This window comes from Haliotis rufescens, unplaced genomic scaffold, assembly GCF_023055435.1.
Source record: "Haliotis rufescens isolate VD_foot unplaced genomic scaffold, xgHalRufe1.0.p SCAF_7, whole genome shotgun sequence".
NCBI classification, from domain to species: Eukaryota; Metazoa; Mollusca; class Gastropoda; order Lepetellida; family Haliotidae; genus Haliotis; species Haliotis rufescens.
Window position 1 is genome coordinate 41,334,328 of NW_025964361.1, and position 18,431 is coordinate 41,352,758.

General features: G+C 37.4%; 1 protein-coding gene across 1 annotated transcript in view; it reads left to right on the forward strand.

Moving 5' to 3' along the window:
• Positions 1–18,431, forward strand: part of LOC124129467 (ATP-dependent (S)-NAD(P)H-hydrate dehydratase-like) — a 378,497-nt gene that overhangs the window by 18,256 nt on the left and 341,810 nt on the right. The window contains exon 8 of the mRNA XM_048387393.1: positions 492–612. Within this exon, the coding sequence (XP_048243350.1) occupies positions 492–612 (121 nt within the window). The remainder of the gene's footprint in view (positions 1–491; positions 613–18,431) is intronic.

Here is an 18,431-nt window from a genome sequence, read left to right on the forward strand (position 1 = left end):
AATGCATGGATCGATGCTGATGATGTCAATCACCAGATTGTCTGGTCCAGACTCGTTTATTTACAGACCTCAGTCTTATGGCATGAATATTGCTGAGTGCAGCGTTACAAACAAACAAACAAATAAACAAACAAACGAAAACTTTTGACACAATACCATTCACACTTTTGACAGGAAGCCATTCTTACTGTTGACACTCATACACACAATCATCCCTGTCCAATATTGAATTGTCTTTTTATTTTGACTAAAACATGTTTGGGTTTTGTTTGGTCTTTCTTTTTGGAGAGGAAGGGATGGGGTTGGGGTATCCTGTTGTCATGCAAGGATCCTATGATCATGGGTTTGAATCCCAAATTCACAATGTCGACACCAGTGTGATATACTGCATCATTTTGTGATTCCCTTGTTTAGCTGACATGTTGTGAAATACTGTTCAAATTTTTGCAGCTTTAAACCCAGACTCGCTCACTTACGTTTTTCTTCCCCAGTGTGGAGGGAAGCCCAATCCCAAGAATCCAGTGGTCAGCCTGAAACAGCTGTGTCAGCAACTTGGGAATGTGACCATTGTCCAGAAGGGAGAGATGGACGTCATCTCAGATGGGAAGAACGGTAGGGCTGGAAATGATGTATTCAGTGTTCATCTCAAATGGTAGCATAGTAAAAGTGTAAATGTTGATTCTGTGTAAAGTACCCAGAGGCCTGCTCCACAATGAATTTTAACAATGGAATTTTCAAATTTTTGTACCCTTTACTCACATACTTAACCCAAGGTAATTAAAATCAGATCTTTTACTCTCTGAACATCTGATGACCCCTCCATAGGTGGTTGCATCAGGAGAACTTTCTAATCAGCCAATCAGCATTCAGACTTCTAAATTCATCAGCCAATCAGAATTCAGGCTTCTAAGTTCTTGGAGGGTGGTAGGGTTGCTTACTGGTTAAAGCGTTCACTCGTCACACCAAAAACCCAGGTTCAAATCTCCAAGTGGGTACAATGTCAAGCCCACTTCTGGTATACTGACTCACTCTATATTCTTGGTATGAGTGAGTGAAGCATTCGGATAAGCTCATACTCTCACTCAAGTAGAGGCACAATCATTTAGAGATGGCTGTTGCCACTATGCATTGTTAAAAAATAAATTAATTTTGAATGCTTGCCTGTGTGTATGTTTTGTTATATTTCTTAAAAAACACCTTGGCACCATTTCCAATACTTGTATTTAGTTTTCCCCAAATGAATACATACATTGTCTTCAGAATGTGAGGGTGACCATTGCCCTGGATGGCCATCCTCCTCATGTAACAGGGAAAAGGTGAAATAAAATGTTTAAAAAAAGAAATTAAATTAAATACAAATTCTGACTACCTGTAGTTCCTAATACTTAATAGTATCATTTAGTTAATGATGAACAGCTTTGAAACTTTTCAAATTCTTATAGAATATGACTATTGACATCAAACACCTTTTAACATTTCTTCATGAATGTCAGCTGCAATTATTTTAGAGGACATTTTGAGTATAGCACCATCCTGAAACAGGTATAAAAATACTAGTATCCTGAAAGTATTTGAAAACATGTTGTGCAAACTAAGTCAATCAATCATCATACCAACAATAATCCCCGGCTGTGCAATCAACATTTTGAACAATTTTGCAGGCTGATTAAGCCTTCAGATAAACAGATACATGTATTATAATATCATTATACCCATGACAGCATTACAGTTGACACCGTTGTCTATTGCTTGGTGTTAGGGTGATATGTGTAATTAGCGACCCATTAATTATCTTCATGTCTGGAGTAAGACAAATGAATGGACACATTGCATGATCAAGAACTACATCTTCTGCTTCATGACTGTTCATGTACAAAAATCGTCCAGCACGAAGATTCCTGGCGCCATTGTTTGAAAAACCTCACTTTTAAATCTGTGTCCCTGTCACACAATAGCCTTCTTTCCGTTGTTTTCTTCAAATCTAATTTTGTGTAACCTGGTTTAATCATAGCCATTGTGAAATTAGTTTTAAGTTTAAATATTCATGTACACTATGAGGAATCTGCGTTTTTTTGTCGGGTTGATCATGTTTGTAAAACAGATGTTTTGGCAGTGGGACTTATGTTATCTTTGATTATTTGAATCTGAATTTCCATGCAATTACAAGGGTATATCTTTCAAACCATTTTCACCATGTTAAACAATCTTTCTTAGATTCATGAATGAAAGATAGTTGTTTGTTATTTGTTTATTTTCTGTAAATGAATTGTTGATAGAAAGAGAAAATATCTTGAAGGTCAGGAGGAACTGCTGAATGTAGGACTATTTTTTACACCATTCGATCCATGTGATAAACACATGATAATCATGTAATGCTTCAGTGCATGTAGTTAAGTGTAACTTTGGTATGGATCCTGGATAGGGGCGGTGGGGTAGCCTAGTGGCTAAAGTGTTTGCTCGTCACGATGAAGACCCGGGTTCGATTCCAGACATAGGTACAATGTGTGAAGTCCATTTCTGGTGTCCCCCACCATGATATTGGTGGGATATTGCTAAAAGTGGCATAAATCTATTCTCACTCACTCAGATAGGGGCAGTGGGTAGCCTTGTGGTTAAAGCGTTTGCTCGTCACGCAGAAGACCCGTGTTCGATTCCGAACATGGGTATAATGTGTGAGGCTCATTTCTGGTGTCCCCCACTGTAATATTGCGGAAATATTGCTAAAAGCGGCGTAAAACCATACTCACCCTCTCGAATCCCAGATAATAATTCTTGTCATCTCAACATGCATGGTAAATGGCTATAACTTATGTTACTTTGGGCTTTCCTCCAAAATTAAGCTGACACACTGTTCAGATCAACGTTAACCCAACTCACTCACTCAGTAATGGCCTTGGAAGAATCCTTTTTGGATCAAGGGTCTATTCATTTTATGGTTTATTATGAAGAGGTTCAGCTAAAGGTTTTAGCAAAGCCCCAAATTATAAAGGTTTTAAGTTTGTACCACCTTGGGGGTGTGGTGCAGACAAACCAAAGATCAAACTCAGAGCTGAGATTCAAACCTATGATCCTTGGATCCTTGCACACCTAAGGAATACAACTCTGCAGGGAAAAGTGCAACACCTGAGACAACTGGGCCACCCATGCCCCATCCAGAATCTTTGAGTATCTTTGCAATATGTTACCATGGTTACTGGAATTCAAGTGAATGAGGATGAACTGTATTTCAACAAATGCAGTATGTCTTCTTTACTTAAAGCTTTGAAACAGGCTGAGCTATACAGACTACTGTTTGATGTTTTGTAGGGAGGAAGTAGGATTCCAAACTGCCCTTGGCACCGAATTGGGACGAGGTTGTTGTTTTGTTCAAAATTGGGAGTGTTCTTATTTTCTTGAATGCAGGGGTATTTTCACGTTGTAATTTAACACTGCATTGAGAGCAATAATGTACACTGAGCATAAGAGTCTCTTGTTGGTCCAGTTATATGAAATACAATAATTCACCTCCATGACATTAGTTGATAGTGATTCATAATAACACGGGGCAGTCGGGCAGCCTAGTGGTTAAAGCGTTCGCTCGTCCCGCCGAGGACCCGGGTTGGATTCCCGACATGGGTACAATGTGTGAAGCCCATTTCTGGTGTCCCCCCTTGTGATATTGCTGGAATATTGCTAAAAGCAGCGTAAAACCACACTCACTCATAATAACACACTAATGATATAGTCGGAATTGTACAACTGACTCTGCTTTTAGTAGAAATTTCTTGTGATTATTTAAACGTTTTTGATGCTTTTTGTTATAATTCTAACTATAATAACATTAATAAGTCAAATTCTAATTCCAAATTTTTCATTTTTACTGGCATTTGCTGAACCCTTGGGGTTGAATTTCTGCCATTGAATCGGTCCAGATAAATCCCTGAAGTAGGAATTATTTTCATCCCAGGTCAATATTGATTGAAGCACTCATAATATGTTAGAACACAGTTCATCATTTTCATCAGGGACGAACGAGGTTAGAAGATTTAAAATTTGTGTAAAATTGTATTTGTATGTGTTTCCATTGTCACTGTAGTTTTTAATGATCCAGGAGGTGAGGGGTGGTGGGGTACCCTCATTGTTAAAGTGTTCAGTCGTCAATTCAAAGTTCAGGGTTTGATTGCCAACATGGGTACAATATGTGAAGCACATTGTTGTTATCCCCTGCCATGATGTTGCTGGAATATTGCTTAATAAGTGTTTGTTTGTTGTTTGTTGTTTAACGCCGCACTCAGAAATATTCCAGCTATATGACGGCGGTCTGTAAATAATCGAGTCTGGACCTGACAATCCAGTGATTGACATAATGAGCCTCGATCTGCGCAATTTGGATATGATGACATGCATCGACTAAGTCAGCGAGTCTGACCACCCCATCCTGTTAGTCGCCTCTTACGACAAACATAGTCGCCTTTTACGGCATGCATGGGTTGCTGAAGACCTGTTATACCCCGGATCTTCATGGGTATTTCTGGAAGCGACGTATTCACTCAGTTAAAATGAGCTTCTGTCCTTGTGCTCTGAGTCTTTGTATCTTTTTTGCCATCTGCATCTTGGCATCTTATGTGAGGAAATCTGTAAAGCATGAATTAATTGTGGATGCCTAAGCTACTACATGTGGCATTGATTTGCTATAAATCACTTGGAACTTAGTTGTTGCAACATTTCCTTCTATTTGTTTCATCTTGTAAAATCCAGGTTGTTGAAGCTGTCTTTTCCAGGGATGCTATATTCCAGCTAAGTACTTAAGGGTTAATTAATAGATGTAAGCCTCACATAAAAGGAATTGCCTAATAGAGAACACTTCTGTTGTTGACATCACATGATGTCGTAGAGTGAGTGAGTGAGTTACGATTTAAAGTCACATCGGCAATATTTCAGCCATATAGTGACTAAATCAAGTTATGCATTAATACATATAGACATAAAAATCTGTCGACAAAGGACAGAAAAAGCACCAGACTATCACAGATGTAGATTTAAACCTAGCATATCATCATTAAATTTCAATTATTCACAACAGAACACAATAAAAATGGGCTATAGATCACCAATAACCAAAGGTAGGTCACCATACTAGAGGTATAGCCACAAAAACATGAGTCAACTAAGCAAATTGTCACAGACCCTTGCTTAATATACTGACTTGTCACAGTGAAAAAATTGGCTCAATTCTTGGAATATCCATCCCCAAATATTCAAGAGACATTGGCAATTCAGATGAAAATCTGAGTAATTATTTTATGGGGTGTATGTACTTGAGATATTTAGGCATATTATTTCCATAATGATTCATGTTGTTTCGTTCACATGCATGTGTTAAATCAGTACCATACTTGTCTACCCGTTGAGTCAAGGTGTCCTGAGACAGAAATATGTCAGATCAAATAACATAAAACAATCATAGCAGTTCCAGTTATAATTTTGATATTGAATTTGATTAAAATCCTATTTAGTTTTTCATTAGTTTATAACGGAACTTTAACATTTTTAAGTAAGTTTTTGACATTTTTGTCATTATCATTCATCCACAAAACAAGATATAACTTTATCATCCTAACATTGGGTTTCCGTGTAATTGATTATATCTGAATGCTAACTTAAAATAAATTCTAGCTGATTCTTTTCAATCCAAATCTTTTAAGATTCAACTTAAAATCATATTCCACCAGACTACAGGTAAGAAGACGATGTTTCCTTTCTTGTTGAGCAAGCTCCCAGATGTTCAGAAGGTCAAAGCATTCCGAAACATTAGCCCAATTGCTTTGAAATTAATGTAATCTTGCATTCACTGCTCTAGCTGCAAAATCAATTTTAACTGGAATGAACAGATTTACTAACAATTTGTCTTACTTAAAGGGATCTATTTATGAACAAAACATGTACGAGAGTCCAGAGGGAATGAAATCTAAACGCTAAATACCGGGGCGTTTTGTCCCCTTTTTTCCAACAAAGCACTTTACAACCCTAAACATTGTGTAGTTATACTGATTACAGCTTTGACTAAGCTTTAGATTTTGTGACGAGAGAATGATAAATCTGCTGAAACATTAATCAAAATTCCTGCCTGGCATGTCTTGCTTTTCTTTAAATGTGACAGAGGGCATTGAAATAAGGTCTCCTGGGTGCCTCCTTTGAAGAAAGGGGACCCCCATCAATGTATAGGTTCGGGGGACTACCTTCGTGAATCTTCTGTTAATCATAGGGGTTGAATGTATGTTGGTGAGATTTGTATCACCATAAAACAAGATTGTTTGGAGGAGTTTGCTTTTTTAATCAGGAAATCATGGAAGTGAGATTGTCAGTTTTTGCTTCTTTGGCAACTAGTGGTTGTGGCTTGATGAAGCGTGGTCGATTTGTTTGGGAAATTATTGGTTGGAGGTGTGAAAAGATTAAGCTTTCAATTGATCACTGTTTCTCGGATGTCACACTGTGGTTAAGGGAGGAGGGGTTGTGTATCTGATGTTTTGTCCTGTTATGATTATAAAAAGGGTATTGTTGCTGTCTAGAGGCTTGGAATGTAGGATTCTTTACAGTAAAACACAGGATCGAGATGTAATGAGGATAGACTAACATTTAGTCTCTGAAATCTTATATTACACATCCTTCTTGACTCTAAAAATATAAAATAAATCCCTATGCTGATTTCAGATGTGGACTAGAGCTAGCTTGAGCTGGCTAGACTTGCTTTTGTATGCGTTTCTAGATTATTTTTTTCATAAAATAAATATATTCCACGGTCATGGTGCAAGACTATAATGAGGACTACAATGTGTTTCCCATTTGAAAACACAATTAGTTTGTATTATCAATGTGATCCGATTTGAAAACACTAATATTATCAACTTGGCTTGGAAATGTGGACACTTCCTATTGTGAAACCTTCATTGTTTGTGATTGTTTGAAAAACATGGTTAAATTTGATTTGAAACCTTGAAATATTTTGGTGAAAAAGTCACCTTTTTAGGTGACTACAATTATGTTAGAGCTATGATAAGTGAGCTATAAGTTCATTGTATCTGTCAATACAACATGCATATAACTGTGTTCGTCATACACCTAGTTTCATTAGAATGTGTCTGTGGAAAAGGCAAGGGAGAATATGTGAGAAAAATTCATTTCGATCTGTCATGTTGATGATGAGGTCTTTGCCATGTAGATGACATGTGCCCTCTATATGGAGGAGAACAGGGCAGGAACCAAGTGTTTGGCCCATGTGAATTGTCAACTATCAAAGTTAAGGAAAACTGTCGAGAAACTTATTGAAAGTATTCACATAATTGACCACTCCTGAGAAATTCCTTCAACACTTGTCCTAAATCAATATGGTTTGAATGTGTGAAAGGGCTGATTAAAAAAAGTTTTGCAGACAAACCAATTATGCTCAGGTCTTTGAACTGACTCAAACTTCTCACCATGTGATCATACTGTCTTTACTTAAGACTCTACAGAAAATATGATTGTTAAGTTTTGTTCATGCTGCAATCATTGAGACAAAAACTTCCTGAAACCTCTAAATGACATAGTCACACAATTAGCAAAATCTTTGCACTTGCATGTTGAATTTATTGCCAAACGTGCAAGTTTCTTATTGAAGTAGTAGTCAACGTGTCTTATCCTAGTAGTCAGACGTGTCTACAGTTCCAATAATCATCATTGCGTTTTTTCCCCTTATCTTTAAAATTTGGCAATTTGGCAAAAGAGAGATCCCATTTTTATTTTTCAGAAAAGAGATTCTTCACTTTAACAGTTTTAATTGATTAAGACATCTCTTTTGTAAACATTTCCCCAATTTTATTCCTAACACAATGAAGGCTGTCCTTTTCCAATTTTTGCTGTTGATATCATGTTAGACGGGGCTCCTGGCTGCCTCATTGAGAGGCGGTGGCCGATTCCTTGTGCGCTAAATTGGACTATACAAAGCATAGCACTCATTGGTCCTCTGTTTCGAATGAAAACAAACAGTGGACTATGGACCTGAAGTTTGTGAAGTAAATATGCTCTTGCGAAAATTATCATTAGCAGAGCTGTTTGAGTAATTAACTTATAAACATGTGCGTAAAACAAATAACACATCGGTAATAAGGACGTTATGCATTAGTACCTACCGTATATGACTGTAGATAGCTGAATCTTGAGGACCAGAAAAAAGATTTTGTAGAAAAGGGTCGGCTTATGTGTGGGTTACACTTTCATCAAACTCTTTTTCTGTTGGTAAAAAAATTACATCGTTGCGCTACCAGTGAATGAACAACACTTTGACAAACTTTGTCAATGAAAATGTGAATGTGCAATTAAACATCACTAGTCACAATGATTTACCATTTCGATTATATTTCTTGTCATGCTAGGCATTGTTTTATATGCAGGGATAAAGATTACCGTGTGTATTGTCTCATAAGCTAAGTCGGAAATGGCAATCAGCTGTATTCATGTGTTCTCCCAATCTACCAGTGATATTACGTTAAAACATACCCAATAATATAACAGAAAAGAATTTTGATGCAATGATCAGAAAAATAGTATCTTAAATTACTATTCCAATATGCATAATATATCCTGATATCATGTTATTTTAATTGCAGGTTTTACTATATATCTTCAAGATAATAATAACCAGAACCAGATATGGTACCAAAGTTCTTGGCCATTGGCTAAAAGAACTAAACTTGCGTCATCTCACACCAGCACTGGAACCAGTTTAATGTCATGTCCTCTTTCATGCATAAACTTCACCTTCTTCAGTGTCCTTTGTGTTAGCTTTTCAAATGTTATAAACATTGTTGCCTTTTCTGTCCTGGTTTCCAAAGAATGGAAGCTGAACTTGCAGGGTCATATCCCAGACACACTGTCAGTTAGAAAGCCGTTTTCAATTCAAACCATACTGTGTTCCTTTAATCCTCACAAGAATTCACATAAGAAAACATTTTGTCTCTAGTAATCACATTCCGAGGATGAGATTGGGCAAGACAAATCTTGGTTTGATTAACGCTGCCCAAGCTGAGCCCAGTGACATTTTGCTGGTCTGCCGATGTCTTCCATATTTGAGACTGCCCCGTGCACACTTGTAACAGTCTGGAAAAGTTTACCCATATTTGTTTCTCATTTGTCTCTTGTCGATGATATTTAGGCTTTGTTGAAGTGTTATATGGGGAGAAGGGATGGCTTGGTTGTCTAGGCTTTAACTCTTCAGCACCATGTCCACGCTTGTGGTCCGTGTCAGTCGGGCGCTCCGCTCACTCACTCACTCACTCACTCACTCACTCACTCACTCACTCACTCACTCACTCACCCACCCACTCACTCACTCACTCACCCACCCACCCACTCACTCACTCACCATTTCTGTTTAGAAGGTTCATAACCTATCATCTAGACTAAAATCTATTCTTTGAAATGAACATGTCTTACAGAAAAAAAAAAAGTTGTTAATTAAACTATAATAAAAAGAAGCCCAGAGACTCTCTTCATTTTCAGATTCTGCAGTAATCTAGACTTGCCGAACATTATAGACTTGCATAGGCTGTATTGGCTATATTTGTATCAGGGTCTGTATGACAGACTACCTATCATCTTATCATCCTACATTGTCCAGTCTGATGTGTATGAGGATGTCACCTCTATGATTATAACCTGATAGTGAGTGAGTGAGTGAGTGAGTGAGTGAGTATGGTTTTATGCCGCTTTTAGCAATATTCCAGCAATATCACGGTGGGGGACACCAGATATGGGCGTCACACATTGTACCCATGTCGGGAATCGAACCCAGGTCTTCGGCGTGACGAGCGAACGCTTTAACCACTAGGCTACCCAACCGCCCCTATAACCTGATAATAATGTTTCTGAAAGTTTATGTGTCAAAAGGTGTTTTTTTCATATCTTATTCAATTACGTTTAAAACTGAAGGCATTAGAATAATTAAATATCCATTTCAATCAAATGATGTATACAATAAGTAAATCTGGTAGCCATGGTTACAACAGCATGCATTCTCAAGTTTGTCCTGTCAAGTTATTCAAGACAGTATCTTGGATTTGTGTGGCTTTTGAAATAGGACAAAATTGTAATAAACCTGCCTCTTCAGACATGTCTTGTACAGCATTTATCATGTTTATCTGAGGCTCCAAGTCAACTGATCCAAATGTTCATCCGATTCCAGGGCACTTAAAGAATATTGGATTTTCAAAAAGCAAGATATCAAACCTATTCCTGTCGTCTTTTATGTATATTGTTTCGAAAAATATCCAATTCTTATCTCAAAGTGGCATGCTTATGCCTTGCGAGAAAAGCAGTAAGAAAAACATTTTTACGTTTAGACTCATATCGCTTTCTTTGCCATTGGTACTGTTTGGGCACAAAACAAGATTTGTTGTTGTGAATGAAGTACCCTGGGAACATCACGGTAACAATCTGGTTTTGTTGTACATTTCACCAGCTGGGTCGTATATTGTGGTAGATTGCAACCGGCTTACCCTGCCCCAGGATCTGTGATAGCAGAAGGAGAAAACAGCTCTTTGTTTGTTGATGAGTATCGGGGAGAGACAGGACTCCATTTTCGCTCCTGAACGTGAGATAATGCCGTTTGGCAGCAACTGTGTTTCCCCCTTCTGATTGTCTACACCCGACTCTCATGTTTCAAAGATGAGAAAATGGCGCTGTTCTGTTATGATAGGAATTAGGCAACACTTTTAAAATTTGTTCATTTATGGATTGACTGACCAGAGACAAAAGACACTCAAAAGTTAAATAATTAACATGGATTAAAATTTGTTTTAATATCAAACTTTCTTATGGATGAGAAAGAGTTGTCATGATAGGAAATAAGTGATAATTTTTTTATATTTAGTATTTTTTGTATTTTGATTAATTAGAAACTTAAAGAGAGAATATGGCTGTGAAATTCAATATAATTTATTTCAAGGAATAAGTGATCAAATGTTTGGTACAGCCAAGCCTACCCCCTACTCATAATAAACATTGATCAATAGAGCATTTAAACTATTCACTTATGCAAGTAAATACTTGTTACATAATACATAGCCTGCTCAGTCACAGACACACCTTTATGAGGGCTGGTAAAAAAGTTCTAAGCCTAACAACAACAATCTCCATAATCAACATAATCTCCATGCTTTTCAATACACTTCTCATATCGATAGTGAAGTTTTTCAATTCCAGTCAGGAAGAAGTTACTGAAGCCACCCTGAAATAACCTTTCACGGCAGCTTTGAGCGCATCAAATTTCGGGGTCAGTAGGGTAGTCTGTTGGTTAAAGCATTTGCCTGTCACGCCAAAGGCCTGGGTTCGATTCCCCACATGGGTACAATGTGTGAAGCCCATTTCTGGTGTCCCCCGCCGTGATATTGCTGGAATATTGCTAAAAGCATGTAAAACCTCCCTCACTCACTCACTTTGGTGCCGGAGAAGTGGAATGGTGCCATTCCATAGATTGACGTTTTAACTCAGGATCATAGTGGTAGACCCATGTTTCATCACCCGTTGAATTTGACGAAATCCTCCTCAGTTAGCTCTAAATTTTCTCTGGCAAAAGTCAGTTCTGTTAATCCAGACACCCATTATTCTGGAAAACCTGATTCTGAAAATTACTGTTAGGAATGATATATACACTGATATATTTACATGTTTCCATAGGCTATCCAAGCCAATTTGTCAGTAAAATGATCTGGAAACAGAAAATAAAAAGTGTGGCCTGTGGTTATTTCAGTTTATCATTTAGAGGGATGTCTTGTAATAAGCCAATCACAATATTCCTGTGCATTAAGTTCAAATCAAAGTCTATAAGAAGTCATTTTCAAGAATATTAACTTCTAGATGGATCAGGTGATGTTAATATGGCAAATGGAAAAAATTAAACAATCACTATTTGATGGCTGTTGTTTTATATTTCACACGCAACATAACCATTCAGCGCAAGTTATAAGGGATATATTTCTTCAATATCCCTGAAAGAAGATCCGACCAATTAAGGAGGAGAAGAGCATAAAGAAATATATTATTGCCTTGGCCTGTAGGAGGCTCATTTTGTATAAGACTGGAAACCTCTTTTTTTTGGACTGAAGGTCTTAGTGAATTTTTATATGCATTTTGCAAAAAATGTTTTCAAAACTTTGGGAAAAAGAACTACAAAGAGAATCAGAAGGAATAACAAGGGACTTTGATCTGTACATTCCAAATGTGTCAATTGTGTCTGAGAAGAGACTGTGATCGTCCTGGAAAACGAGGACACAGGTGTCCCACTCACCTCATCTGCTGCAACTTGCTGTGTCGAGTTATGTCCCTTTGCTTCAAGGAAACTTTGGGTTCTAAGCTGAGATTTGCTCTGAGAAGGGATGCGCGGAGGAAAAGTCTGTGAGTCTGCAAGATAGGTGAGGGGAGGCGAAATATGGCTTATGGTCTTGTTCAAGATTATTGCACTTGCAAGCATGTGTCAGTGTGTGTGGCTGCTTGTACTATTCCGAACTGATGCCAGTTTTACAGTGCTAACTGACTGAGATAACATACTGCACTTATTTGTTCTGGTACCAAATCAGACCCTGAAAATCAGGACCCATCCATTCTTTTAAATATTGCCCAGGGGCCCGTTCCACAAAGCGATCTTACTGCTATTATTGTCGTAAGTCTATGTTAAAGTATGGGAGTTACGATCATCTTAGTGCTAAGATCGTTTTGTGGAACGGGGCTCAGGACAGTAAGGTTTAATGGATTGAATGTGTTGAATAAAGACATTGATTGGAGAGAGTGCAAGTGAGAGAATGTTATATCCAGTGATTGACATCATGAGCATCAATCTACGCATCTGGGATATGATAACATGCATCAACCAAGTCAGCGAGTCTGACCTCCCAATGCCATTAGTTGCCTCTTATGACAAGCATGGGTTCCTGGAGACCAATTCTCATATTCACGGGGCACACATAATAAAGACCATTTGAACCAGTTCCACCTACCGGTAATTTGTTTGTTGTTAAATACCGCTCTCAGCAATATTCCAGCTATATGACAGTGGTCTGTAAAGGTTAATAATCATGGTCAGGCATTAGCTGACATCATGGACACGATAACCAGGCAAGATCACACAAACAGTCTTCATTATTTACCATTACAGAAATCATTGATACATGTCATTATTCTTGCATCAAAGTAGGAACCAAAAAATTTTTTTTTGCAATGTGATCCTTTTTTATAGATATTTTAAAAACATATCCAGATTTACGAGTCAGTGTCTGTAGTTTCATTCGGGCAGTCGTTCTGTCATAGCGTACAGAGAAAGCAGACTTCGTCTACCTACGTGATGTAGTAGAGTCTCAGAGTTTTTGTGGTGTATTCCCCTTTGTCCAGGTTACAGCTCATTTAGGAGCAAACCTTCCAGACGGAAGGGGAGGGGGGGGGACAAGAATGATGTGTTTTGCAAGGGTACTCCTGACCTGTGAAGCTCCCGAGGAGGAGACCTTATGAAGCTCACTGGCTGCAGTTTTCTGTTCAGTGGAGACACTGGATAATTCTGTGTGGCAGTACATTCTACAACCATTACTGTCAACAGTACATGTTCCGGAAACTTTCACAATGATTTTGCTATGTATACAACTCAAAGGAAGTAGAAGAACACCTGATTCTTTCATATTACTGTAGTTAATCTGACATGAAAGGACACCCATTTCTTTCATATTACTGTAGTTAATCTGACGTGAAAGGTCACCCATTTCTTTCATATTTCTATAGTTAATCTGTCATGAAAGAACACCCATTTCATTCATATTTCTATAGTTAATCTGTCATGAAAGGACACCCATTTCTTTCATATTACTATAGTTAATCTGATGTGAAAGGACACCCATTTCTTTCATATTACTATAGTAAATCTGCCGTGACAGATTAACTATAGTTACCGTATATGAAGGAATCATGTCTTCTTTAAACTTTTTCTAAGTGATTTTCATGCCGAAGACCCGGGTTTGATTACTGACATGGGTACAATTTTTGAAGCCCATTTCTGGTGTCCCTGTGTGTGATATTGCTGGAATATTGCTAAATTCAGCGTAAAACCACACTCACTCATTCACTCTAAGTGATTTTGTTATATATGCTACTCAAAAGAAGTTGAAGAACACCTGGTTCTTTCATATTTCTATGTCATGCTATAACAGATTAACCATAATAATATGAAAGAATCAGGGTGTTCTTCAACTTCAAGTATAGCAATATTTACTCACTAATTGAAACCCCATGTCAAGTATTGCAATATTTACTCACTAACTGAGAATTTTAACCCATGTCAAGTATAGCAATATTCACTCACTCATTGAAATCCAAAGACAAGTATAGCAATATTCACTAATTGATGTCCTATGTCAAGTATAGCAATATTCACTCATTGATATCCAGTGTCAAGTATAGCAATATTCACTTATTGATATCCAATGTCAAGTATAGCAATTTATCATTTAACTTAAGCATTTATCCATGACATAAGCTTATGACATAAAAACATGTATGTCATACCCCAATGACATAAGTATGCAAATTAGATATGCAAATTAGATAACCGGAAGAGCGAGCGGTTTGATTTGAAACTATATATTATAAGTGAAGTTACACCAGAGATATAATCAGATTACACAGAATCGTTGTTGTTACCGTTATTAAAGTTTCAATTATTCTGCAAAAGTCTGTTCAAGTATTTTGTTTAAAGTAATCCGAGGAACTTTTTTTCTCAGCGAATTGTTTATTTTGGTTTACATGGCTATGGAAAACATGTATCACTACGCACGATCTATACGTAAGATTTCGACAAGTTGCTGATGTTAATGTTTATTGCAATTATTCCTTAATTTGGAAGCAAAAATGTGAAAATGATAAATAGAATTCATCACGAGTGTTTTTTAATATGGGAAATATCAACCTCGTCCCGTTAATCGGTATTTGCCTCGCCAAAGGCTCGGCAAATACCTATTAACTAAGACTCGGTTGATATTTCCCATATTAAAAAACACTCGTGATGAATCCTCTATATTCACTCATTGATATCCAGCATCAAGTATAGCAATATTCACTCATTGATATCCAGTGTCAAGTATAGCAATATTCACTCATTCCTATCCAGTGTCAAGTATAGCAATATTCACTCACTCATTGAAATCCTATGTCAATAAAAGCAATATTCACTCACTCATTGAAATCCTATGTCAATAAAAGCAATATTCACTCATTGATATCCAGTGTCAAGTATAGCAATATTCACTCATTGATATCCAGTGTCAAGTATAGCAATATTCACTCACTCATTGAAATCCTATGTCAATTAAAGCAATATTCATTCATTGAAATCCTATGTCAATAAAAGCAATATTCACTCATTGATATCCAGTGTCAAGTATAGCAATATTCACACATTGATATCCAGTGTCAAGTATAGCAATATTCACTCATTGATATCCAGTGTCAAGTATAGCAATATTCACTCATTGATATCCAGTGTCAAGTATAGCAATATTCACTCATTGATATCCAGTGTCAAGTAAAGGAATATTCACTCATTGATATCCAGTGTCAAGTATAGCAATATTCACTCATTGATATCCAGTGTCAAGTATAGCAATATTTACTAATTGATATCCAATGTCAAGTATAGGAATATTCACTCATTGATATCCAGTGTCACGTATAGCAATATTCACTCATTGATATCCAGTGTCAAGTATAGCAATATTCACTCATTGATATCCAGTGTCAAGTATAGCAATATTCACTCATTGATATCCAGTGTCAAGTATAGCAATATTCACTCATTGATATCCAGTGTCAAGTATAGCAATATTCACTCATTGATATCCAGTGTCAAGTATAGCAATATTTACTAATTGATATCCAATGTCAAGTATAGCAATATTCACTCATTGATATCCAGTGTCAAGTATAGCAATATTCACTCATTGATATCCAGTGTCAAGTATAGCAATATTCACTCATTGATATCCAGTGTTAAGTATAGCAATATTCACTCATTGATATCCAATGTCAAGTATAGCAATATTCACTCATTGATATCCAGTGTTAAGTATTGCAATATTCACTCATTGATACCCAATGTTAAGTATAGCAATATTCACTCACTCATTGAAATCCAAAGATAAGTATAGCAATATTCAATCACTCATTGAAATCCTATGTCAATAAAAGCAATATTCACTCACTGATATCCAGTGTCAAGTATAGCAATATACACTCATTCATTGATATCCAGTGTCAAGTATAGCAATATTCACTCACTCACTCTCCTATTTTGTAAGGTTTCCATGGAAAGTTGATCTGACAGATGGCATCACATCATTATTGCACATCATGTCCATGACTGTCCCTTAACATCCATAGCTAACAGACAGATGGACATTTACAAACATTACTCCCCGACCTCTGCTCTCCAGACAAGCTGGGTAAAAATATATGTCAGCGGAGTACAAAAGATCAGTGGCAGTGTCAATATCCGGCTGAAATTTGCTCAACATGTACATTCGATTTTCTGTCTGACTTGACTGGTTGTTCTGACATTTGTCAAAGGTCGTAAACGATCTCTATATCCCATCATGCTTCATTGTTCACTGGGGCAGTGTTTGGCAATTTGGACAAAGAATGGTAAAGGCGCCATTGATGCTGTTTCCTTGGCTGTAGTGTTTGTGGAATGGTAGGCTTACCCTTCTGCTAGCAGACTGGAGAATGTCTTGCGCATCTCGTAATGGATGGTGGGGGGGGGGGGGGGGGGGGGGGGGGGAGGGCTAGATCCTAGGAGGTTTTATCTTGATTACAAGTTTGAATGTTTTGAATTTACAGCTTTATATGGTGAATAAAACAGAAATAGATGTGACGGGTGTGTAATATATGACAGAAGGATCTGTAAAATATCATAAACGTTTGATTGTCAAGGATTTGTGAGAGGACAGTACTGTTAAATTGTGATCAGTTCTTGCTGTTTTGGGTGTAGATTAAAATAAACTCCATGGTTTTGATTGATATGTATATATAATTCTTATAACTTAACTTATTCTTATAACTTCTACCTCTATTATATATCTGCCATAAATCCTGTATTTTATGACTATTCACATTCAATCGTAGCATCTATATTGAAATACAGGAACATCTAATAAAAAAACTTTCAAGAAGATTTCTTTGAGGTTCAATACGCCTATTTATCAGAAAATAATTATTATCTTTTTATCACATGGAATTCATGACCATGCATGCTCATAAACTTGTTGCAGGAAAAAAAGATGAAAAATAAATTTCTACATTGAAATATTAGCATCCACATACCAAATAAACAGGACTGCATTGCAGCAGAAATACCTTAACAGGGTTCGTCATCCGGCAAACGTAATTGGGGTTGGCACCTTCAGTTGTGTAAGGCCAGGGATTTTTCAAGGATTCTAAACTAAGGCCCTTGGCTGGCAAATTGGACAAAATATATCATCATTTTGTTCAAAAAATATTTTTAGGTATTGCAAGCCTCTTTCTCTTTATTGGTCCTGTTATTAGTGATGTGCAAGCTACCTCTTTTTAGCTAACGAAAAGCTAACTAAAAGTTAAGCTAACCTTTTTAAAGTTTTAAATTCCAATTTGGGAATTTTTACTGACATTTGCTGTAGATTTGGGTCTCACTCACTCACTCACTCACTCACTCACTCACTCACTCACTCACTCACTCACTCACTCACTCACTCACTCACTCACTCACTCACTCACTCACTCACTCACTCACTCACTCACTCACTCACTCACTCACTCACTCACTCACTCACTCACTCACTCACTCACTCACTCACTCACTCACTCACTCACTCACTCACTCACTCACTCACTCACTCACTCACTCACTCACTCACTCACTCACTCACTCACTCACTCACTCACTCACTCACTCACTCACTCACTCACTCACTCACTCACTCACTCACTCACTCACTCACTCACTCACTCACTCACTCACTCACTCACTCACTCACTCACTCACTCACTCACTCACTCACTCACTCACTCACTCACTCACTCACTCACTCACTCACTCACTCACTCACTCACTCACTCACTCACTCACTCACTCACTCACTCACTCACTCACTCACTCACTCACTCACTCACTCACTCACTCACTCACTCACTCACTCACTCACCTACCTCTGCATGATAATGGGTTAGTCTGTTTATGACTTACAGCAGGACCAGTAAAGTTTGATCATAACCTTCAGATGTATCCATTTTCAAGTTTGCTGTTAGTCAGACACACAAGACCTGTGAAGTTCAGGGAAGAATAGGTCTTCAGCAACCCATGCTTTGCTGTAAAAGGCGACTATGCTGTCGTAAGAGGCGAATAACGGGAT